The following is a 26,527-nucleotide window of genomic DNA, read 5'->3' on the forward strand; positions in this document are numbered from 1 at the left end:
TTTGTGCAGATCTCGGTAGAGAGCGTCTACTCACTCCGCCATCTTGGCTGGCCCCCGCCGCGCAACAGAGTCTGGCTGCAGACTCTGAGGACCGGAAGTTGATTCCAAGCATTTCAAAATAAAAGCGAGTGTACCGGAAGCACGTGTTTTTAAACGTTACGACCACTTCTAGGTTTATTCTACAGATGATCAATGGAGACTAGATGCACAGCTGTTATGATTAAAACATTATTGGCCTACTCAAAACATGCATTATTTTACTCCAGTGTTTTGTTTTAATTTCATTTGCAACAACAGCTGTTGGTTTAGTTTGCACTACAAATTCATTTTGAAACAATAAATCTCTGTAAGTACTCCTTAATGTATAATGCTTCTACTGTTGGGCCCATTTACATATTGATTTACTCAGTTCTTTTATATAGGCATATTTTATGTGTGTTTACAAGTCTAATATTATATTATATGTTGTAATAATATTCTATTAATATTGTTTGTGCTGTGTTCTTACCTTGTGCTGTCGGACCACACTGAGGGTGTGAGGGTTTATGATTTTAAATGAACTTAGCTTTGTGTATTCAAAGTGAATTACTGAATACCTAGTCACATGACCCGGATAGCCAATAACCTCCGTTACAGGAGAAAACAGTAGACACAATACAAACTTTCAATCGGCTGTTTTCTAAGTGTTTTAATTCACAGGAACCTTTCTCCACCATTGATGCACATTGATGCACAATGATCAGCCGATTGAAAGTTTTATTTTGAAAGGCTTGGAATCAACTTCCGGTCCTCAGAGTCTGCAGCCAGACTCTGTTGCGCGGCTCCGTGAGCCACGTGACTTCCGCATTCCTTCCTCTCTTCAGAAGTCTGTGGGGGGCGCGCTGCTCTCTGTGTGCGCCCCTCTGGTCTAAAGAGCAGAAGACCACCAGAGACTTTTGTCTTCTTGGTTTTTATGGAGCTCTGAAGCAGCGCCGCAGGTAAGTTTTCCAGTAATTAACAGGAATTAACGGGACACATGCATTACTGCGCGCTCCGCTGTGCACATCTCCGGCTTGGTCCATCACTGCTGATGAGAAAGCATTGTTAGCTAGCATCTGCTGCTAGCTTCCAGCTGCTGCTAACTGTGTCCCTGTGGGCCCCACAGAGGAACTCTCTGTATCTGTATGCAGAGCTGGAGGGTTGTTGGTGTGACTGCAGGAGCAGCTTCATTCTGTCTGTGTTTCTGCATTAAAGCACACAGCAGAGGTCCAGCTGCTGATGGCAGCTAACGCAGCTAAACACAGCGGGAAGCTTCCAGCATGGTGGCCGCTGTTCGGTTCGGCTCCGGTGTTATGCCGAGAAATGCGTCCCCCGGCGCGGGAACGCGCATCGCTCGAACTCGGGACAGCCTGAGGAACTCATTGTGTACAGCTGACATAGAAATAGAGAGTAGAATGGCCAATGAACGCCACGGCCTTTGGAACGGGGGCGTCAACAGACCGCCATCTTGGAACAGGTCTAGCGCTGCCGAGCGCTGCATTGAAATGAATGAACATCGACCGGAACTAAGCAGACATACGGAATTAAATCGGCGTAAATGGACAGCCGGTGTTTTTTTATCCTCGTTCATTACAAATGTTAAGCATGTATTTACATGGGTAAAATGATAAGCCAATGTTGCTCAACATAGCCTATATTTCTGCTCATAACGTAGGGCTGATTACCTTTTCTTTCATTCATACGAACTCCTAAAATGACAGATCAGCTTGGTTAAGCCTAAAATGTTACTGTAGATAGATAGATACTTTATTGATCCCGAAGGAAATTCAAGCATCCAGTAGCAGACATAATAAAACAGTAAATCAAATCAAATCAAATTTATTTGTAGCACATTTCATGTACAAACAGTTCAAAGTGCTTTACATAAAATAAAAGCATTGCAGCAGGGAGTGCAAGAAGCATTACAAATACATAAAAGAATATAAAGAGAAACAAATGAAATCATTTAAATTAATTTAAAATCAGGCAACAGTCTAGATAAGTTCAAAGATATCGTGCAGATTTCATGCATAGACACATGAGAACAGAAATGTCTTTAACCTGGATTTAAAAATGTCTCCATTTGCTGAAAGTTTAATCTCCACTGGCAGTTTGTTCCACTTGTTGGCAGCATAACAGATTGCTCCCTCCCTAAACCGAACAATTTGTCCAGTCCTGTCAAAATCTTCAGGAAGGAAGTGGCAGCTACAGATCAGTGTGCGTGGTTTTGGCACAAACCCTGCTCTCTTCAAAGCAAGAGTCCACTCCTGTCGCCTCCCTCCTTTGGGAAATCTGCACAGAACAAGTTGTAGTAGCAATAACGTTATCAACAACGTTACCCTTCTAGTGCAAAACTCAGGTTACAGAATAGCTCCACGGGTATTTATTCACAAACTACGGTGTAAAAAAAAAAAACATACTTAAGTCAGCTGTTCTGTCATAATTCGCTCAAACAAGATCATTACCACTTAAATGCTTTCTTGGAGGGCCCGTTATCGTGTTTTAAGTCACGTGAACTTTTACCTGAAGGGCCCGTTCAACAATAAACAAACACGCCAACATTATAAACCACATGAAACCCACTTTTAATGCGAGATGTTAACGTAAATTGTACAACAGCCGAGGTGTGCGGAATGCTGCTATTGACGGTTGACTAGCATTCTAGGTCTATGCTAACTTTAAAGTTATCCTTACCGTGTTAGTCACTTAAACTCTTTCTTGAACGGCCAGTTCAACAATAAACAAACACGAACGAATCAGATGGCTCAGAATAACCCTTTCTTAGTACATTTCAAGTGTCATGATTGTCCTACAGCTAAATCGTTGTTGATTTACCTCAGAGAAAGAGCTATGAAATTGTACTCATACAGGCTACATGCCGTTGTTTGTAGAAAAACTTAATATCGATAACATTCAAAATAATAAAATAACACCTTACCTGTGAAATGTTATGCCCTTCTCTTTCGATGTTTTCGTCCTCTCGTTGCTGCAACCATAAGGGGCACAAAAATCCGGCATCTTCAAAGTGAACACGCATAGAAATAGATAGGTCTACTGACAGTTTTACCTCGGAACCTGATTGGAACCATGTACCAAGATGGCGGCGGTTCTGACGCATGCCCAGAGGCTCATTGGCCATTCTACTCTCTATTTCTATGTACAGCTGATCCCACTTTGCTTGCTGCAGTCGTTTCTTTGATGGTTTATGGAAACTTTGATTGAATTTGCACTTCCACTTGTTTGCTAGGTTTAGCATTTTGAGTTAGCCGACTCTAGTGTTTCCACTCAGCGGTTTGTGTGGTTAGAGTCAGGACCATATCAAACACTGTCGCTGCAGTTTCATTCTTTTGATTCTCCTAAAATAATTTTGTTCTATTTCTGAAGAATGCAAAATTCAAAGTCATGACAGAAACTTTGATTCACTCGCTTAGTGAATTTTTTTAATAGTAAATGTAAATCTTTGAAATAGTACTATACCCTTTATTTATGTATTCATTTAATATATATATATAATATATACATATACAGTGGAAACCGCTTATAGTGATCACGTTGGTCCAGAGCCAATTTGAACACTATAAGCGGTTGATTACTAAAACCGAAGTTGTATTACAGTACAGGTATTTCACTTATTTTTTATGGAGAATATCATCTAAATGCCATTTGTATCGTTTTTCAATGAGAAAAATTAAATGAAACGGATAGCTTCAGCATTTACTGAATTTTATTATAATGCAAGTTTAATTACAATACTGCGCAGTGCGCAGACATACTGTAGGCTAACTCAAATACAGTACGTAACTTATTCTCTGCTGTGCCGCCGGTGCATTTTTTTTCTTACAAGTCAGACAATAAAGTTTGAATTCAATCCGCCTTTCAGCACCCCTGCTCGGATCTATGCTCCTCCGTGCCGGTGTTCTGTCGATTTGTGCTACTTGGTGTGAAAACGAAACTTAGACAATCGGCTAAAAACCACAAAGTAGCAATTCTCGACAAGTAGGAGAAATCGAATGAACACCGGCCTCCCATCTTACAAGAACCAGCCTGGAGCTCCCAGCGGTCACACGCGCATTCAATCCGCTCTCCAGCACCCATCCTCGGACACATGCTCCTCCATGACTTCCTTTTTCCAGACATGATGCGCGCGCTTGCTGCCCGGTGTCAACTCGTTACGTTAGCTAGCGAGGCAGAAGCAGACGTCCAGAAAGGAATCAAGGGAGTAAAAAATAAAATAGCTACACGTAGTTTTCAAATTATTTTTGCACATGTTTACATTCATAAAATGGCCAAAAATGAACATTATAAGCGGATTTCTTGATCACTATGAACGAATTATTTAAACAGCATTTGTATAGAAATGATTCCGTCCCAAGCCTTTTGATCTATATAAGCGGTTGATTACTATATCCGTGACCACTATAAGCGGTTTCCACTGTATATATAATTCTAATACAGTGAATATGTTTGATACTGAGTGAGTGAACAGTCAGGATGGTCCTGAGTTCAAGTGTACACGCCTTTGTCAGAAATTTTGGATGAAAGGGATTTTACAGTAGAGTAAAATATGTGCACGCTCCGTATCATGGACGTCCTGCATTTGCCATAAATTCTGTAATACGGGCGCACTTTAAATGACCGCAGTGATTTAAAACGCTGATAAATGAGTCTCTGCGGCTCCAAGAAAGAAAAACGTTGATAAAACACATCGTCAGTGAAGTGACCAATGCACATTATGGGTCAATATTTATGGGAAACTGCGTCGTAAATGTTAAAGTTGTTGTTTTTGTGCTCCGTCCCGCTAAGACGACAGTGACGTCATCAACAGCGCTCACGCGAGCCATGGCGGTGTTATGCAGAGAAATGCATCCCCTGACGCGGGAACGCGCATCGCTCTAACTCCTGCATATCGATGAGAAAACGGATCCAAATATTTAAACATATTCATGATATAATCGTGCTGTTTAGCTATGAATGCCCTATAAAGGTGGAGTTTTATGGAAGATTCATTTTAGGAAACACGACTTTGACACCTTTTTCTGAACTGGTTGGAGGCGAATGCTTTAGGCCCAAAAAAAAATTTTTTTTGGTTCTGGTTTCCGACCGACCCTGTCAATTTACGTGCGACCCAAATTATTTTATGAGCTTGGGGAAAAGAACTATAATTCCGTTTTTGTACAGCACCTCTTCAGCCTGTACAAGGATGAGCGCATGCTCTCGTGAAAACAACGACTTCACGTGAGATCTGCCTGCAGACTGGGTCGGTAGCGCGTGTTATATGGCTGCGGGAGAAAGACGGATATATGCCTGGTCTCCATTGTTTGTCCATGCAATAGAGTGACAAACAACATTGTAAGATTGGGTAGGAAATCTTTCGAAAATGTCCTCGAAGAAGTCAAGCAGTGCACTTGTTCATTTGTGTCGGCAGCCGGTGTTTCTCCTACTTTGTGGTTTTGCGCCGAGCCGATTTTCTAAGTTTCGTTTTCACGCCCATAATGTTTTGCTACCCTGCGTCTGATTATTTTCTCTTTTGGAAGACATGCAAAGTAATAAAACACTTATCGTATTAACAAGCAGTTAGCTTAACATGCACAAATGGGGTGTCATTCACCTTTTGATTTTTGTATTTGGGACACTTCTGTCTTTATTTAGGTGACTCTGCTCCATCATTGTCATGAATGCATTGAGAACAGGGGGAGCATTATTTGACAGGGTGTTATTGGACTATCAAAATGTGCTACCCTCTTAAATAAATCAATTTCATTACACTTTTTCACCCCAACACTGGGAGACCCTCAGGAAAACGATATGGGGCAAACATGGCTGGAATTATCCTATTATAGATAGATCTATGTGTAACCCGTTGCTCACGTTTCCCCTATGAACAACGCCCAAATTCTCTGACCTACACTCTAACGACTTCAGCACACCTGTGCTCTCACGAGTAATGAGTCTCTTAACAGGTAACAGTGTATCTTGTGCATAGAGTGCGCAACTGATCGCATTAACAAGACTAGGCTCGCTTACCATACAACCGAAAGCAAAGTGCAATATAGCTTTTAACCTTATACTAAAATAAAAAAGGAAAAATGGTAGTATGAAATAACATGCCAGTTTAATAATCCGTACTGGTCAGTAGAAGAAACCCAAGGGCAATGCACTTTAACATGTAACAGTTCAATCTCATCACAGTAATATTATTAACAAACAATAGCACAAGGAAGCTTCCTGTCACACCTGTTAATTGGGTACCCAACACAACCAGTGCTAAAACAGATAAATCCCAAATCAAAAACAACTTTAAACAACAAAAAGTTACCAAAACCCAAAAAGAGCCAACAAAATAAATTAATCAAACGTCACAGAATCAGTCTCTTGCAGGAATAAAGCAGTCCCGTAGCTTCATATATCGTTGCAGGCCTGATAGCTCTTATTTAGGATCCGTCCGCGGAATAGCAGTCCCAACGATGGCGGCTCTCAGCACAACCAGGTGGAACGCGTTACTCACCCCACCAGGGATTACCAGTCTTAACTGAACGGCTTCAAAACTGCTCCAACTCCGGTCCAACAGTCCACTCTGGATCACGGGCTCGGTCTGGTTCTGTACTCCACAATCTCCAAAATCCAGGCCACACGTCCGAAATGTTTGTAGCTCCCGCTAGTTGGTAAAAACATCCGATAATCCACAACAGCATAAAATCCAGCTTCTTCGAGAGCCGCCACCTGCCGACTGACGCCGCCCGTACAGCTGGCTCATACACCTCCGTTACCGTTCCCACCCCCCAGCCATCACAACCAATACAATTTCGCAAACTTGATATTGCCCTTGACTGACCAGTAAGGTAGAACAGGGGAAAGTGATGCATTTACTGGCAGTAGTAAATAGTAGGAAAGTAGCAAACACAACATTTACTGCGTGTTTTAAAGTCAACAAAAAATACACGTGTATGTCTAAGACTTTGGCAAGGCGCAAAGCATCAAAGGTAAGTGTAATACAATGGAAAAGGCCTACAATGCATTGTATTCAAATAAATATATAAGGTGAGTAAAAAAATAAATAAAAGGAGGTGATATATAACCTAGGGGGTTACACATGATAACGATCTAAAAATAACAATGATTATATGTTTCCTACTAATAGCAGGCAGTAATGTTGGACAACAGGGCGATGAGTCGCAGAACACCAGAGTGACACTTTAACTAAACTATTACATTTATTTATGAAATATTTCTTGAGATGTCTTCAATGGCCTTGCAGGTGCATAGTGATAACATGCTTGCAGGAAAAAACAACAACAGAACATTAAGCCACAGTTAGGGAACATACGATGTATTCTACACGTTCTACATATTAGTTATACTGTTTAATTTATGTATTATTAATGAGTTTTTAGGCTACTGATAACCACTGTGCACTTTAAGGGAACGCAGTTATTTTCTCACTCAGACCATTTTCTATTTGCAACCATTCCAGAGTTTTATTACGAGTTCAAACGTTTGGGTGTTACACAAGGCTTAAACTATTATAGTGTTGGTAGAAAAATGAGGAATGTCACCCGTAAGTGCAAACCACCAAACAGAACATTATTCATCAGACAGTGTGACCAAAGCATTCGCCTCAACCAGTTCAGATAAAGGTGTCAAAGTCGTGTTTCCTAAAATGAATCTTCCATAAAACTCCACCTTTATAGGGCATTCATAGCTAAACAGCACGATTATATCATGAATATGTTTAAATATTTTGATCCGTTTTCTCATCGATATGCAGGAGTTAGAGCGATGCGCGTTCCCGCGTCAGGGGATGCATTTCTCTGCATAACACCGCCATGGCTCGCGTGAGCGCTGTTGATGACGTCACTGTCGTCTTAGCGGGACGGAGCACAAAAACAACAACTTTAACATTTACGACGCAGTTTCCCATAAATATTGACCCATAATGTGCATTGGTCACTTCACTGACGATGTGTTTTATCAACGTTTTTCTTTCTTGGAGCCGCAGAGACTCATTTATCAGCGTTTTAAATCACTGCGGTCATTTAAAGTGCGCCCGGATTACAGAATTTATGGCAAATGCAGGACGTCCATGATACGGAGCGTGCACATATTTTACTCTACTGTAAAATCCTTTTGGGGCGGTCGGTGGCGTAGTGGGTTAAGCAGCCGCCCCATGTACAGAGGCTACAGTCCTCGCTGTCGCTGGCCAGGTTCGAGTCCCACACCGAGCGGCCAGGGCCGGCCCAAGCCTTTATGGGGCCTTAAGCAGAATTTCATTTGGGGCCCCCCTACCACCACCTCAGCTCCAGATGCCTCATTATTCCATAGGCTGCACTGTTATGTGTGTAACAGACCCTCAATCATTAGCATTATTTGTAATCATCTTACATCATACAGGTGTCATTCTTGTTTTTAACCTTAAAGGGATAGCAAACTCATGAATATGGTTTAAAGGTGGGGTAGGGGTTCTTTTTCTGGAGCATTTTTTACATATTGCTTGAAACACTCTTCACACCCCCATTGCAACCAATTAATTAAAAGTTTTGACACAAAAATGAAAAGTTTTAGTGGCTTCTAGAACGTACAAATTAGGAAAAACACTATCCAATCATACTGAACGGACCGTTAACGATGTTTGGATTCTGATGCGTCTATCAAACTGCAATCTGCTCCCCCTCCCCCTCCTTCCCCCTGTGCACGTACCCTGCTCCGTGAACGAATTACGCGTCCAGAAGCTTGGCAGGAAGCTAAACTACAGCCAGCTTGGCTAGCATCTAGCATTATTAGACGTATAGTTAGCATATACTAAATACTAAATTCGGCAACGATCGATGCTTGCTGACAGAACAGCGCTCGTGCACCTTCGTGCTCGTGAACAAGCATTGCACGTTCATGTACTCTGGAGGCGTTTCTTCTGGGAATTCTGAAGAAAGAGGTTGGGACTTTTGACCTGTGTATTTTCAAAATGCAGCTTCGCTGGACTCAAAATCCAGGATCTCCTACCCTACCTTTAAAGGGATAGCAAACTCATAAATATGGTTTAATTAACTTCTACATAAAGAGCGATGTATAAGTGTGGCTCATTAATTTAACTATTTGAAAGTAACATCAGCAGGCTGGTGACTGAATTTATAGTAAACATGTTAAATAGTTTAATTTCTTTCAGATGTGCAATGGTGTGCAAAATGTTCAAAATCCAAATACAAAATAGAATCAAATGACATTCATATTATCTTACAGAAAAATAAAGTTGTAATTAAATACTTAAATAATTTTGCCCAACGTATTACAACGTCTCGGTGCTCTCTGGGGCCCCCTGGTGGCGTGGGGGGCCTAAGCGACCGCGTAGTTGGCATATGCCTTGGGCCGGCTCTGCGAGCGGCCCTTTGCTGCATGTCTCCCCTCTCTCTCTGCCCCTTGCGTTCCTGTCTCTCTCCAACTGTCCTGTCATTAAAGGCATTAAAAGCCCCCAAACAATATATATAAAAACAAAACAAACAAACAAACTGTTAAATCCTTTTGATCCATAATTTCTGACAAAGGCGTGTACACTTGAACTCAGGGCCATCCTGACTGTTCACTCACTCAGTATCAAACATATTCACTGTATTATAATTAAATAAATAATTGATACATAAATAATAATGAATACATAAATAAAATAAATACATAAATAAAGGGGATAGTACTAATTTCAAAGATTTACATTTACTATAAAAAAAATTCACTAAGCGAGTGAATCAAAGTTTCTGTCATGACTTTGAATTTTGCATTCTTCAGAAATAGAACAAAATTATTTTAGGAGAATCAAAAGAATGAAACTGCAGTGACAGTGTTTGATATGGTCCTGACTCTAACCACACAAACCACTGAGTGGAAACACTAGAGTCGGCTAACTCAAAATGCTAAACCAAGCAAACAAGTGGAAGTACAAATTCAATCAAAGTTTCCATAAACCATCAAAGAAACGACTGCAGCAAGCAAAGTGGGATCAGCTGTACACAATGAGTTCCTCAGGCTGTCCCGAGTTCGAGCGATGCGCGTTCCCCTGTCCGGGGACGCATTTCTCGGCATAACACCGGAGCCGAACCGAACAGCGGCCACCATGCTGGAAGCTTCCCGCTGTGTTTAGCTGCGTTAGCTGCCATCAGCAGCTGGACCTCTGCTGTGTGCTTTAATGCAGAAACACAGACAGAATGAAGCTGCTCCTGCAGTCACACCAACAACAGGTTGGAGGTACATATCCTGTCAACAAAGACAGATTGATCAAATCCAATATGGAAGTGTCAATTAATGGGAAAACCTCCTTGAACAGTCTGGTTGGGATTGGGTCTAAAACACAAGTTGATGGTTTAGAAGAGACTATTGCTGTTGTTAGTTCAGAGAGATCAACTGGGCAGAAGCCGTCTAAATACAAATCAGGTTCTAAAGATACTTCTACAGCTGCTGTACCTGATGATACATCACTGATAATAGTGGGAAGGACTCCATCAATCTTCTCTCTGATAGAAACAATTTTATTGATAAAGAAGCTCATGAAATCATCACTGCTGAGAGTTAAAGGAATACCTGGCTCAGCAGAGCTCGGACTCGGAGCCCTATTCGGACGGGACTAGTTTAATGGGGGGACCTGGGGTAAAGTAATAATAACCGGGAACTCTAGTCCCGTCCGAACGCGCCATGTCAGTAAAGATAGCGGAGTATGTCGGTAAACTTTGTTGAGAATTCTACCTCCTGTGAAACGTTCCGGAGTATCTACCGTAGGTAATACTAATCCCGTGCGAATGCGACCTTCGGTAATAAGTACGGAATATGTCGTCACATCCTTTTACCTGGTCGGCGCCATGTCTGTGTACAGATGGGGTTTACGGAAGTGAAATGAAGACGTGCATAGCATCCAGGATGTGACGGTTGTGCGTAACCAACAACTCCTCCTCCCATGTTAGATGAATAGTACACGGATTTCTTGTCCCGTCTGAATTGGTCATTTCTTCTCCCTGGCGTCGTCTGGTTAACCAACATTACCATACGTCCCCCCATTGAACTAGTCCCGTCCCAATAGGGCTTTAGTCAGCCTGGCTACAGCGCTGAAGAGAAACCTGGGATTGTTCTTATTCTCTTCTATCAATGATGAATAATAAGCAGTTCTAGCTTTACGAAGGGCTTTCTTATACATTATTAAACTATCTTTCCAGACTAATTGAGACTCTTCTAAATTAGAGGAACGCCACTGTCTCTCCAGCTTTCTTGCAGTCTGCTTCCTCACGTGAACATTTTTGACCTTTGATCCCCAAAAACGACGCCTATGAAACATCTTTCTCAGATACTGTAGTTTCACCGGTAGATCTTAACACCAGTGTTATATGGAGAACTGCGTGTCCATCAGGGGAACGCTAACAGCTCAATAAAGGGAGTGGACTGGTCATTTGATAATATATCAGGTCCCAACTGGACATGTTCCCTCCACAACCTGACCTCCACTGAGTGGAATGTAATGGATTTATGTTATCCTTAAAATAAGGAGAGTGTGCTTTTTCACTTTATCCTATCTGTCCCAAAGGATCTTGAACTTAAAGGTCCTCTCCCAGACTGTCTTTGTCCAACATACTGTTTTGGCTGATGAACATGAAACAATGATGGGGGCTAATGAATATCTGATGCTACAGGTGCTCGGTGGGCTCAACAGGTGACGCAGGAGGAACGTTGGCAGACATTTTGTTTTCTCAACTCAACCGCTACAGATGGAAAATGGCTTCTTCAGAAGAGGTGAGACGGTTTCATTATGATACAGTTCCCAAAAATGTATTCTGGCCGTTTACATATCGGTCAGCTGTGTTAGTGCTACAGACCTCTGAAGAGGGAGAATGTTTAGGTTTCGGAGTTGAGGATGAACCATGATGCTCTGATATCCCTGTTTCTGATGGGATGATCTTCAGTTCTCAATATTTAACAGGTAGTTTACCTGCCTCAGTGTTGTAGGTTCCATCAGAGTCCTCCTGATGGCAGATCTGAATGGAGATATGTGCAGTATCCCACTGTGTAACTACAAATTCATTCAGTATTCAGTTTGACTCTGTTACAGGATCAGTGAATAATCTATATAAAGATATTACCAAAGATATATGAATTCAGGATATTTCAATGTTAGTCTGGTAAATTTCAGTCATTTTGTGTCATAGATCTGTTATTACAGAGGTGTTTATTTCTAATAGCAGTGAGAAGGAGTTGGCTCATGTTATTGAGATGCTAATTACATATAAACTTTGTTCTTCATTGTCTCTCTTTTTTGTCTCTTTAGGAGTTTAAAAGCCCAAACATAGTGGAACCTAATTCCCTTCAGGATAATGATGAAGCTCTGTCAAAAACAGCAAAAAGAGGGAAACCACACAGCTGTGACCAGTGTGGGAAGACTTTTAACCAGAAAAGTCACTTAACATCACATCAACGTATCCACAGTGGAGTTAAACCTTTCATTTGTAACCAGTGTGGGAAGGCTTTTACTCAGAAAAGTGCCTTAATAACACATCAACGTATCCACAGTGGAGTTAAACCTTTCAGTTGTGACCAGTGTGGGAAGGATTTTACTTATAAAAGTGTCTTAATAACACATCAACTTATCCACAGTGGAGTTAAACCTTTCAGTTGTGATCAGTGTGCGAAGGCTTTTACTCATAAAAGTGCCTTAACATCACATCAACGTATCCACAGTGGAGTTAAACCTTTCAGTTGTGACCAGTGTGGGAAGGCTTTTATTTATAAAAGTGTCTTAATAACACATCAACTTATCCACAGTGGAGTTAAACCTTTCATTTGTGGACAGTGTGGGAAGGCTTTTACTGATAAAAGTGTCTTAATAACACATCAACGTATCCACAGTGGAGTTAAACCTTTCAGTTGTGACCAGTGTGGGAAGGCTTTTACTGATAAAAGTGCCTCAAGAAGACATCAACGTATCCACAGTGGAGTTAAACCTTTCAGTTGTGACCAGTGTGGGAAGGCTTTTACTTATAAAAGTGTCTTAATAACACATCAACTTATCCACAGTGGAGTTAAACCTTTCAGTTGTGACCAGTGTGGGAAGGCTTTTACTGATAAAAGTGTCTTAATAAAACATCAACGTATCCACAGTGGAGTTAAACCTTTCAGTTGTGACCAGTGTGGGAAGGCTTTTACTGATAAAAGTGGCTTAATATCACATCAACGTATCCACAGTGGAGTTAAATCTTTCAGTTGTGACCAGTGTGGGAAGGCTTTTACTCATAAAAGTAACTTAACATCACATCAACGTATCCACAGTGGAGTTAAATCTTTCATTTGTGGACAGTGTGGGAAGGCTTTTACTCATAAAAGTGTCTTAATAACACATCAACGTATCCACAGTGGAGTTAAATCTTTCAGTTGTGACCAGTGTGGGAAGGCTTTTACTCATAAAAGTGCCTTAATAACACATCAACGTATCCACAGTGGAGTTAAACCTTTCATTTGTGGACAGTGTGGGAAGGCTTTTACTGATAAAAATGGCTTAATATCACATCAACGTATCCACAGTGGAATTAAACCTTTCATTTGTGGACAGTGTGGGAAGGCTTTTAGTCAGAAAGGTACCTTAATGAGACATCAACGTATCCACAGTGGAATTAAACCTTTTGGTTGTGGACAGTGTGGGAAGTCCTTTGGTTACTTCCTTGCCTTAAAAAAACATCAGCTTGTCTGCAATGGAGCAGAAGCATGCAGTGATTCCCAGTGTGATGAAAATGTAACGACTCCACGTGGCTTTCAGAGTCACCAACAAAGCCACGGCAGAAAGAGACGATCCAAGAAGAATCACTGTGAGGTATGTACATCAAACACTTATTTTCCCATCTCCTGATGAGTTTAGGATTTAACTGAGCAAGTAGGCAAGAGGCTCCCATTGGAGAAGGACAGCGATGTTTTTTTCCTGCATTCGGACATACAGGAACTACTGACCACGGCCCTCAGTTCCTGGAACCATTTCAGCTCCTTCTCCTCAGGCAAGGCAATTTTATTTATAGAGCACAATTCATACACAGGGCAATTCAAAGTGCTTTACAGCTACATAAAATTACAAGAAGGCAATAAAACCATTAAAAAGGTATAAAAAAATAAAAGAAAGAAATTAAAAAAGAAAGAAATTTAAAACCCATTAAAATAATCATTAATTAATTAAAAAGTGAAGAGTGCAGATAAAATACTTTCAGGTGTCATATGCACAGCTAAATAGAACTGTTTTCAGCCTGGATTTAAACATTGTCAGAGTTGAGTCCTGTCTCACATCTTCTGGAAGACTGTTCCAGATTTTAGGAGCATAAAACTGAAACGCAGCCTCAGCTTGTTTAGTCCTGACTCTGGGCACCAGCAGCAGACCCCTCCCTGAGGCAGGAGACCCCTCCCTGGGGCAGGAGACCCCTCCCTGAGGCAGGAGACCCCTCCCTGAGGCAGGAGACCCCTCCCTGAGGCAGCAGACTCCTCCCTGGGGCAGGAGACCCCTCCCTGGGGCAGCAGACTCCTCCCTGGGGCAGGAGACCCCTCCCTGGGGCAGGAGAACCCTCCCTGGGGCAGGAGACCCCTCCCTGAGGCAGGAGACCCCTCCCTGAGGTTCTCAGAGCCCGAGTTGGTTCATATGGCTCTAACATGTCAGAGATGTACTTTGGCGCTTGACCGTGAAGAGACTTGTACACGAGCAGAGCTGTTTTAAAGTCTATTCTCTGAGCGACAGGAAGCCAGTGCAGAGACCTGAGCACTGGACTAATATGGTGGTATTTCCTGGTTCTGGTCAGGACTCGAGCAGCAGCGTTCTGGATGTACTGCAGCTGTCTTACAGCCCGTTTAGAGAGCCCAGTGAGCAGGCCGTTACAGCAGTCTAACCTGCTGGAGACAAACGCATGGATCAGTCTCTCTAAGTCTGCTTTAGACACTATTCCTTTGATTCTGGCAATGTTTTTTAGATGGTAAAAAGCTGCTGATGTTACAGATTTAATGTGGCTGTTAAAGTTCAGGTCTGAGTCCAATATTACCCCGAGATTTCTAACCTGATAGTTAGGTTTTAGAGAGAGAGTCTCAAGGTGACTGATAACACTTTCTCTTTGTTTCTGTGGGCCACAGACAATGATTTCAGTTTTGTCTGAGTTTAGCTGGAGGAAATTGTTTTGCATCCACACACTGATCTGTTCGATGCAGCGACACAGTGTATCTACAGGCCCGTGTTCTCCTGCTGTCAGTGACACGTAGATCTGAGTGTCATCTGCATAATTGTGGTAGGACACATTATAGCTGCGTATTAGCTGGCCTAGTGGAAGCATGTACAGATTGAACAATAGGGGTCCCAGGATTGACCCCTGGGGAACCCCACAGGTCATAGCCATTTGGTCTGAGACACAGTTACCAATTTCAACAAAATTTTCTTGTCCTCCAGATAGGACTTGAACCAGTTTAAAGCACGACCAGAGATTCCCACCCAGTCTTCTAACCTCTGTAATAAGATCGCATGGTCAACTGTGTCAAAGGCAGCACTCAGGTCCAGCAGAACTAAGACTGTGACTCTGCTTGCATCTGTGTTCAGGCGGATGTCGTTTGTCACCTTGATCAGAGCTGTCTCAGTGCTGTGGTGGGGCCTAAAGCCTGATTGGAAAGTATCAAAAGCATTGTTAGACAGGAGAAAGTCACTAAGCTGTTGGTATACAACTTTTTCTAGGACTTTGCCTAAGAATGGCAGGTTTGATATGGGCCGGTAGTTGTTCAGTACTGTGGCATCAAGATTGCTCTTCTTTAGAAGAGGCTTAATGACAGCGGTTTTTAAGGCCTTTGGAAATGTTCCAGTCTGGAGTGAGATGTTGACTAGATGAGCAAGTTGTGGTAACAAACTGCTCAGCACAGACTTTAGGAATCTAGTGGGCAACTCATCAAGGCAGCACGTTGATGAACTCAGACTGCAGATGGTCTCTTCGACTGTTTAGTCAGTAACAGGTGTGAAATGTGTCAGCTCTAGGTGTCTAGCTGGCTGCAGAGTAGTTATTTGTGTTGCGGAAATTATTGCATTTTTAATGCCTTGAACTTTGTCATTAAAGAATATTGCAAACTCATTACACTTAGATGTAGAAATGAGTTCTAAAGGCAGTGAAACTGGAGGGTTTGTTAACCTGTTTACTGTAGCAAACAGGACACGAGAGTTGTTACTGCAGTTTTTGATGATTTCAGAAAAATAACTCTCCCTCGTTCTACGCAAAGTCTGGTTGAACACGCATAGCTTTTCTTTGTAAGTCTCATAATGAACCTGGAGCTTTGACTTGCGCCATTTCCGTTCGGCTCTCCGGCACTCCCTTTTCTGTGCCCTGACCGACTGTTCTTTCCTCCATGGCGCCCTTTGCCTACTTTTAACCATTCTAACCTTGACAGGAGCAATGGTATCCAAAACATTTAAGAGACTTGATGTGTAAGAGTTCAACAGATCATCAACATCAGAACACAGGGTGTTCTCAAACCTAATCATTTCCATAAACTGTGTCCCTGTTCTGTCATTTATGAGTCTTCCCCGAACAACTGCAGACCCAGCTGGTGTTTTGGGTAAAGTAAATAGGTCGAAGAAAACACAGAAATGATCAGATAAAGCAACATCAACGACATTCACGTTTGAAATAACAACACCCCTTGAAATGAGCACATCTAGAGTGTGCCCTCTGTTGTGGGTGGGCTCAGTCACATGCTGAGTAAAGGCCCATTTTTACCCTACGTTAACTACGGAAACGGACGCTTTCACCCGGTTCCGGGGGGCGTTTCATCCGTCATTTTGTCCATAGGTCAAGAGCTTAGCAATCCGGTGAGCTCCGGGCGAAACGGAGCAATACCAGAGGAATTCGTGGGGGCAGTAGAGAGTCAGGAGCGTGTTGGCTCCGGAAGTTATGGAGGAAGAAGAAGAACGAAGAGTAGGAGATCAAAACATTTAAAGATTTAAAAATGCCAGGTAATGGAGGAGAGGATTTGTGAGATGGTCAGGGGGTATATACATTTGTATGACTGCAACTTCCTCAATTGACGCCATGTTTCTCAAACCCGCGGCCGACAATGACTCAATATATACCGCCCTCTAGAGGATTTCTTACGGACGTGCGCAATACGGACGGAGGCATAAACAGAAGCTCCGGGAGCAACGTATGGACCGGACAGACAAATTTCGTCCGGTTCCGTAGGGCATAAATGGGCCTTTAGACCAAACATTTCAAGGACAGCAGTGAGCTCTTTAGCTTCCTTGTTATGCGCTACGTCCGCATGCACATTCAAGTCCCCTGTTATGACTAAACAGTCAAAAGCAGTGCACACAATTGAAAGTAGTTCAGTAAAATCATCAATAAAACAATTCTGGGGTGGTTTATAAATGGTGATATAAAGTATGGAAGATTGTTTTATCTCCATTTTGAATGACACATACTCAAATGATGAAAAAAACCCAAATGACAACTTGTGGGTGGGTATATTGTCCCTGATCATGGCACAAACACCCCCACCCCTCTGGTTTTCTCCTGTTTCAGACACAAAATTGAAGTGAGGTGGACTAGACTCAATCAGGACTGCATTTGCTGTGTTTTTGTCGAGCCACGTCTCAGTTAAAAACATAAAATCAAGATTATGAGAGGAAATAAAACTATCAGGAATGATTTGTTACTTAAAGATCTGACATTGAGTACTGCGTGTTTGAGATTAGTTATAGTTGAACTGGATGCTATGTTCTTGCAAGGGATATGGATAAGATTTCTCTGATTGGACAGTCTGATTGTCCCTCTCTTCACTCCATCCTTGGACCTCTGGTTGAGATGGTGTTTACCAACACAGAGGCCCTTAGTGTCCTAGACAACAGCATTGACGCTGTTGGAAATGACAGCTGTGGGCACCGGTGGTGGGGGCCAAGCTGGGGGGGCTTTGATCGATGGAGTAGGCTGGGGAGGGAGAGGGGCTCGATGCTTCTTTGAGGATAGAATTCTTGACCTTGCCATGTTTGGCGTGAGAGGAACCATTTTAATCCCCCATTTCACCAAGCTTTCAAGGTGATCAGGAAGTCTCCTGGGTGACGGTGGAGAAGAGAACGATGGTGAAACATCTCTGGAGGGTGTAGATGCAGCAGGTGGGTCCCAGGCCTGTGGTGAGGCCCGTGGTGAAGGCGATGGTGGAGCTGCTGAATCCTGTGTTCGGGATGCTGGAGGTGCTGCTGTGGCTGCTGTGGCTGAATCCTTTGCTGGGTCCTTGGGTGGCGAGGCAGGAGCTCTTCTCTGGCTCATCTTCTCTCTCTGCGGGCAGCACAGGACCCGGTCCTGGTCCTGGTCCTGGTCCTGGTCCTGGTCCTGGCCCTGGCCCTGGTCCTGGTCCCGGTCCCGGTCCTGGTCCTGGTCCCGGTCCTGGTCCTGGCCCTGGTCCTGGTCCTGGCCCTGGCCCTGGTCCTGGTCCCGGTCCCGGTCCTGGTCCTGGTCCCGGTCCTGGTCCTGGTCCCGGTCCTGGTCCTGGTCCCGGTCCTGGTCCTGGTCCTGGTCCTGGCCCTGGCCCTGGCCCTGGCCCCTTCTGATGCCTCAGAGCGTGGAGAAGATTATCCGTCAGTCGTCTCACTCCACCTCTGTTCAGGTGTGGGCCTTTTCTTTGAAAGAGATCATCTCTTTGCCAGAAAAGATTAAAGTTCTCGATGAAATTAGGTCCTCTGGACTCACAGACTTTGGACAGCCATGTGTTCAACTGAAGCAGCCGGCTGAATTTGTTGATCCTCCTGTCGATGTTTGGGAGAGGTACGCTTATGAATGTTGGTATTGTCACTTTATCAAGACTCTCAAACAGTTTCTCAAAGTCTTTTTTTAAGATTTCAGACTGATTCTCTCTGATGTCCACTGCACCCACGTGCACAATCAGCTGTTTCACCCCTTGGTGTTTTGCCAGTACCTCTGGTAGTAATCTTGTGATGTCAGAGACAGTGGCACTTGGATAGCTGCATGTAACCATTCTCTTTATGTTTATATTAGATATGGCTCCGTCTCCAAGCACAAGAGTATCTTTGACCTTGACACTCGGCACAGTTTCTCTGTCCATCTGCTGCTTTGTACCGTCTCTCTGTCTGTTACACTCAGTCACATTTGGCTCTGACAGTGGTAAAAATCTGTTTGTTAACTTTATTCCGGGTGATGTTACATATTCTCTGTTGATACCAACAGTTTGACGATTCTTCGGCTTTGCACCAAGTCCATCATACGTGCCTTTACAGAGTCTTGGAAAAGACACAGTATCATTTAGCTTTAAGTTGGAGGTAGCAGTTTTTTCACCCTTTCCTTTGGAAGTAAATGTGGACTTCTTACCACTGGATTCCATTGGGAGCGTTTCATGAAGTCCCATTTCAGTTTCTAAGGCAAAAATACTTACTTGTAGCGCCCAAATTTCTTGTTGATATATCCGACAGCTTTCACAGGGCATGTTGAAAGGATTGTAGTCGCTGGCTCGTCAGATAAGATGTAAAAAGAATAAAAATGATTTTAAAAAGTCTTGGTTCACTTAAAAGAAAAAGAATAAAATTATATCCAAGACTTGTGGAAAGAAGTAAAATGATTTAAAAGCAAATAAAGCGATAAGCAGCAGGAGGAAGCAGAGACACGTCTGCACTCTTCAGAAGCAGGAGCTGGGTCTGTTCTGGTTTCCATAGGAACACATCTGACATCCGTCATGCAGACCATGAACACGGTGGCCTCCCCGCTCTCCATGTTAGCTTCTTGCTGGTGTTTTTTCTTCTCTCCTTACTTTTCATTGGTTTTGTTTTGTTCTTGAATGTGGCGCTAAAGTAATACGTCACTGTCGCAGACGGCTGCGTCGAATCAGTCCCTATCAGGGTCCCGACTCATGTGCGAATGCAAAATGAAACAGTTCCCCTGGGGAAGGGCAGTTATTAGTACGAAATTCGAGGTTGACCGTCCTTAGAACGGCTCTGTCCGAGTGCGGCTATAGTCTTGACTCTGAATGGCCCACTTTAACCATGGCTGGTGTTTTAAAGCACCTGTTGCTTGAGCTTTCAGGGCTTGGGGGTTCTTGCTTTTCTAGCCAGATTCCCGGCACGGCTCCTCATGTCACCTTTCCCTGCAATTTCATCTCGGCCTGGTGGATTTCAGCCGATGGGAGTGTTTGGAGGTCTTGCCACATACATTAAGTTGTTTTGATGTAATTTGTGTGATCGCATGGGTTGTTGCCTGCTTATCTGTCTTTCGGGGTGCTCAGTTTCATCTCCTCTTGGCCTCTCTTTGGGTTATGTATCTTTGGGAGTTTTTAATGCAGGTTTGCGTCCTCCCACACAAAAGCTGCAGGTTGAGTTGCTGCCCCTTCCGACCCGGATGCATCTGTCAGCTTTCCCTCCAGTTGATCCTGGTTTACTCATGGTCATCCACCATCCTAATGCTGGAGTTCCCTGGCCAAGAAAGCTTATCATGGTTGTAACGTGCATCTCTTGATACTCTTGTATACATCATCAGTGATAGTACCTTGGGTCATACAGGGTTTTGGGTCTTTCAAGGTAAACCCCATCCTCCAGGACCAACTGTTTCAATGTTTTTGCAAAAAGCATAAGGTCCAGTCTAAGCCTTTTCTCTGATGTCTTTAGTAAATCTGAGCTGCTTCCCCAGGTCCACCCGCATCTGCTTGAGTATTCTGCCAGGAGCTGGGATGTTCTCCTGTTCTAATGAATGTTATCTGGTGGGATGATGGTTTGAAGAGTTTCCTGTTGTTGATGGCACTACAAATGGACTCAGTGACCACATCCAGCAACTGGACGGACACAAATCAAGATAATATGTGGTTCTGATGCCTATGCTGACCTCTAATGAGCAACACAGCTCCTAGGTTTAGAACTGACTGACGTCTAAAATCAAGAATCTGTTCTGTATGTTTGCCCCATTCCCACCCACAAACAAATGGCCCAGGTGCTGAAGGCAGCTGCAGAAGCAGTCACCTCAGCTACTCTCTCTAGCAGACACTGCCCCAGGAAGAATCCCATCCCCTTTCTCAGGGCTGGAGAGAAGCCCCCATCCTGCCCGCAAACAAATGCATGTTGGCTGTCCACAGCCTCAGATTGGCAGCTGAAAGTGGACCTTGGAAAACAGCTAAAGGTCCCTGAACACATCACCCAGACAAGACGAGACAGACAGACTTGCTTATTCACTCAGACGCCACCAAACGGGTGATCATGTCGGAGCTAACTGTGACCCCAGGAAGATCACTGAGGATGCATCCCAGCGCATCCTAGAGATGTTTCTAAACTCCTGGACGTCTTTGGACCGTGCTGCTTTCATATCTCCATCTCGACTAAAACGCCTCTTCAAGCGGTCTCTGTTTGCTTGTTTGGTTTGGTTTAGGATTTCGATGCCAGATTATTGGCACTAACAGAGCAGAAGCACCACAGTTTGTTTTCATTTAGCTAAATCAGTAAAGTAAACGCAGCCCAAAGGGCAGAAATCAGGACATTTCCTCAGAAAAATTGTGGAAAGTATTTGTTCTTTGTGCTAAGAAGGAATTTGACTTCATCAGGCATCAAACTGTGATCTGTTTTCTAACTGAATGCTCCCAACTTCTAGTTTTAACCTCCAGATATTAGACTGAAATCAAACTCTTAGCTCTCAGTTTCCTACAACATTGGCAGATGTCTGTCTTCTTCTTCGGTGGTATTGGTTGAGTTCAGAGCCGCTGTGTTCATTGTAAAAAGCAGCAGGAAACCCTGACCTTCCCTGTCTTTGTGTCTTTGTTGTTTCAGAAGCAGAGCGGCTCAGATGGAGCCAGTTCTGAGCCCTGTGGGCACCGTCCCAGTGGTGAACAGGACTGCTGTCAGCAGGGTGGCTCATCATTCACCACTGCAGCGGACCTCAGAAGACAGCAAACCATCCAGCGCAGACAGAAATCCTTCAGCTGTGGACACTGTGAGAAAAGCTTCCCATCAGCAGGTCAGCGCACGCTTCACGAGCGCGTTCACACTGAGGAGCAGCTCGGCCGCGACACCAGTCGGTCCGCTGCTCAGAAGCCCTCCCACCCTGAATATGAACTGTTCCACTGTTACCGGTGTGCTGCAGTGTTCGTCTCAGCATCTGCTCTGTCTAAACATCAGCAGGATCACCAGGAGCAGGAAGAATTCCCAACATGAAATGGCTGCAACGCACTCGCTGCGTCTGAACGGACAGAGAGAGCCTCTTCTGGGCCAAACTTCAGACTTTAAAAGCCACAGTTCAGAACTCATTTCCTCTGAAAGTTGTAATGTGCCACAATAACAAGAATCTGTGAGGAAAAAAAAGATTAAAAACTGTTTCTATTAGTATGTGGAAGCTTTGCTGGATGAACAGAAATGGTTTTCTTACTGTAGGAAGAAGCATTTCTGACTTCTTCCCAGCAGAACGCTCGTATTACACAATATATACAGATGCAGTTTGGAGCTCCAGTGAGATGACTGCTATCTCCAGCTCTGACCACTAGGTGGCAGTAGTTCAACAATGTTACCCGAAGGTTTCTCAGCATCAGGTTGAAGTTGAAGTTGAAGGATTAACGTGAAATAAGTTCACCAGGATAGTGGCAAAGAGTTTGTTTTCTGTTTTTATTTCTTGTTCAATTTGTCATAGTATACTAATGAAATAGTTTTTGGAAAAAACCTTTTTGTCTTAAAAGTCTAAACAGTCTCACCATGACATTTAGAAACAATATTAATGATAACATCTACTGTAAATACATCCATACAATGATAGCAGAAGTTTTTTACTGGATGGCACCATTTTTGTCCTTTTTATTTGTATTTATCTTTATTTAGTCTGACTATTTGATGATTTTTAAGTTGATGCATTTTAATATTTTGTTGTCAGATTGTCTTCATTTTAATACATTTCAGTTTATTTCCCTTTGATTTGTTTTCATTTCATTCCTTTTTCTGGTCATGATTTTTATTTCTTTGTTCTATCCCTGCATCAGGTTGTGTTTTATTTTCAGAAATTTGATTTCATTATATTACATTTTATTCTTTTAAATTTTCTTTTTATTTCATAATCTTTGAATAACTGTCTTTTTATATTCATAAATACTTTAAATTTTGCATTATTTCATGTCATTCTTTCCTCCTCTTCACCATATCTCTTTCAATGAGGACCCGCGTGACTTTTGACCCTCGTAAGGCACCGTCTTGCAGCAAAGATGATGTATTTGTAGGAGGATGTCTTTATATTGACGGTTCCGCCTGGTTCAGACAAGCTTCCGTTCCTCGGATGGTGAAAATAAGTCAGAGTGAGACCTCCTCATCACCTCCTTCAGAAACGCCTGATTCATGAAAACAACATCATGGAGCTGCAGACACGGAGTCTTTAACGGACATTTAAGGACATTTATCACCGCGCAGCTCTTGGTCATTGAGTTGTATCACATCAAGGTAACTATCAAACAGCTTTAACACCGACAGCAGCCGATATCAACATTCAGCAGCTGTCAGTGAGCTGGAAAGCTGTCATTTAGCTGGTTAGCCAGCTGGGGGCGCTGACACCGAGGCGTGGGGAAATCTCAGAGGAATCTGAAGGGACCCAAAGTTAAAGGGGAACTCCGGGGCATTTGAAGCGTGTTTCCATTGCTAGAGGTTGTCAAATACTGACAGTAGGACACAGAGAGGTGCGAATCGGCGCTCCCTGTGTGGAGATAGCGCTGTTCGCACAGCGTGTCATTCGAGGCTAATACGTGGTGGCTAAGGGGCAAGCGCTAACCCTTCCACGTAAAACAACAACTTGCACACTGCAGAAACGTCACACCACTTTATAACCCATCCGACAATAAAGTCACAAGCCTTACCATCAAAACCATATGCATGGTTCTCACATTACTGGCATGGGGACGTTACAAAACAACTTTATAAACAGCATGTAACTCACCGGCTGGTTGTAGGCTCGCGCATGTGAAAGCCCAAAAGAGTCGATGGAGAATAATCCCATATACAAAACAATTATATTCTCTAGAAAAACTGCGTTCAAGTATTTAAAACATTACAACAATACATGCCCAGTAATATTGTTGTCCACCTTTCCTCACCTTCAAAATTCACTAAAATATGAGTAATAACAATAAAACAGAAAGGACAAGATAAACAAAATAAATCAATAGATTAAGGCAGTATTACAAAGTACAAGGGGAATACAGGATTGATTCAGTTTTCTAGTTCGTTGGGGGATTACTCATAACATTATAGAATTTCTGTGCTTTGGATTCATTGACAAATTTGAAAGATTTTAAGTACAAATTAAATAATTTTTTAAAGGAAACAAAATTGGGGGGACATTTCTGAATTCTGTTTTTGTGTATAAAAATTTAGCGAGACATAAAACAACATTGATACAGAGTTGATCTTCTTTGTTTTTTAATATTAAGCCAAATATTATCTTTTGAGAAAGGAGTTGAGAGAGGTGGGAGTCTATGTTTCAACCATTCATTTACAAGTAACCAGAACCCTCGAATGGCATCACAGGAAAACAATACATGCTCGGTATCCTCAGTGTTGTTTTCACAGAATGAGCAGTTGTTATCCTCAATGTTAAAGCGTAGTCGAAGTAACTCTTTGGAGGGGTATATGTTATTCAGAATTTTGAAGTGGGTTTCTTTGGCCTTTGGAGGTATAGGGCATTTAATATACATAGACCTCAATTTAGTAACTGTTCTTGTCAAATTTATGTAATATATTATTTTTATTTTGCTGTCCAGGGAATAACCTTTTGGTAAACCATTTTTTAATAAAAGAGTTTATCCTTTAGAATTCCTTGAATTGACAGCGGGGCCAATTGTGGTCGAATAATTTGGTGTGTCATTATGTTTCTGGTTAGAAACACAAATTCTCGGGGAAGTGGATTACGAAGTTTCCAGAATTCTGAGGAGGAGGAGGAGAGGAGAGGGCTTTCTGCATTTATTTGGAGGCTCACAGTTTGAAAACTTCTCCATCAAAGCTCCAACCTGACTCAGTGGCTCCGTCATGTGGCAGAAAGGTGTTACTGCAGTCAAACGTTTCATGGATTCACGCGTTGTTCTCCTTTAGATCTGTTTGGAGGTTCAGTGTCTTTATTTTTGATGGAATTTAAGTTTACAGCAGCACAGAGAAGATAACTGTGACGACCAGTAGCAGAGCTAACTGCTAACTAGCTGCAGTTAGCATGCTAGGCTACATGGCTCCATAGCGACAACAAACAGAAGGAGATTATTTAGTTCTGAGATGAAGAGTGTCCTGTAGTGTCGGCACACAAATAACAAGGCCAGAGTGTAGAACAAGAATACTGTTTACTTAACAGACTAGTAGCAGTACAAAACAAGATTATATAAAAAAGTAGCTTTTATTTACTTATTTATTCAATATCATATGGAGAAATAAGTGTCATTATCTAAAAAAGAGGAATTATGTAACACAAGACAACATGGGGGTCTGGAGGTCCTAAGTTTTGAAACATTGAATTATACTTTTAAAATGAAATGGCTTACAAAATTAATTAATGAAGAAGATAATATTTGGAATGCTTTCCCTAAATTCATTTTTAATTCAATTGGAGGACTTAACTTCCTGCTAAAATGTGACTATAACCCTGATAAATTACCTGTGAAAGTAGCAAATTGTCACAAGCAAGCTCTGCTGAATTGGAAAATGTTGTACAAAAATAATTTTGCACCTACACGATATTACATTTGGAATAACAGGAGTATTCTGTATAAAAATAGATCTTTGTATAACAAAAACTGGATCAATAATGGTATTATTTTAGTATCACAACTCATGAAAACTGAAGGTCAACTGTTACTTTATGAAGAATTTATTTCTAAATTTGGTAATTCAGTTACTCCAAAAGAATATGATGTAATCTTTAATGCTATCCCGAGGAATGTACTGCAGCTTCCTTTTAGCTCCTACCAACAATATTTTTCTGGGAAATGTTGACGTCACAACTAACAAATGTACAAACAGATATATTAGAAATATTTTGGTAAATGTAACTATTCCTTTTGCTAATTTTTCTTAATTGTGGTTTCTGTGGCATGTATGATGAATCTATTGCACATTTATTTTCTCACTGTTTATATTGTCAAATGTTTTGGTTGAATGTACGAAATTGTATTGAAAAGAAAACTGGACATTCAGCACATTTGCATGAAAAGGACATTTTTCTTTACTTTGAAATAACCAAATGGAAGAGGATTTAATTCTTTTGTACAACTTGTTTTATTTTTAGTTAAATTTCATTTCCACAGAAAGGAAATGGACCGACAGCAAAGCAAATTTTCCACTTTTTTTGAAAGAACTATATCAATACAACACCGACATCAATGGTCCAGAAATGCCCAAGGCTTTAAAAACAAACTTTATTTTGGAAAAAAAAATATTTAATTAATATGTTTTTCTTTACATGCATGATGTTTCTATACTCTTTGTACATTTCTACTTTTATATTTTTCTACTCCCCCTGGCTTAATAGTTTTGTTATGTATGTAATTGTTAATAAAGTTT

The 26,527-nt window shown here is 42.2% G+C and overlaps 1 protein-coding gene across 1 annotated transcript; it reads left to right on the forward strand.

Annotated features, from left to right (window-relative positions):
- The first annotated feature begins 828 nt into the window (after nucleotides 1-828).
- LOC142369643 (uncharacterized) lies at nucleotides 829-26,527 on the forward strand. Its single transcript, XM_075451947.1, has 4 exons — nucleotides 829-977; nucleotides 11,676-11,775; nucleotides 12,308-13,843; nucleotides 21,785-26,527. The coding sequence occupies exons 2-4, from the start codon at nucleotides 11,758-11,760 to the stop codon at nucleotides 22,166-22,168; spliced, it is 1,938 nt and encodes a 645-aa protein (XP_075308062.1). The 5' UTR covers nucleotides 829-977; nucleotides 11,676-11,757; the 3' UTR covers nucleotides 22,169-26,527.

This window comes from Odontesthes bonariensis, chromosome 20 (genome assembly GCF_027942865.1).
Source record: "Odontesthes bonariensis isolate fOdoBon6 chromosome 20, fOdoBon6.hap1, whole genome shotgun sequence".
Lineage (NCBI taxonomy): Eukaryota > Metazoa > Chordata > Actinopteri > Atheriniformes > Atherinopsidae > Odontesthes > Odontesthes bonariensis.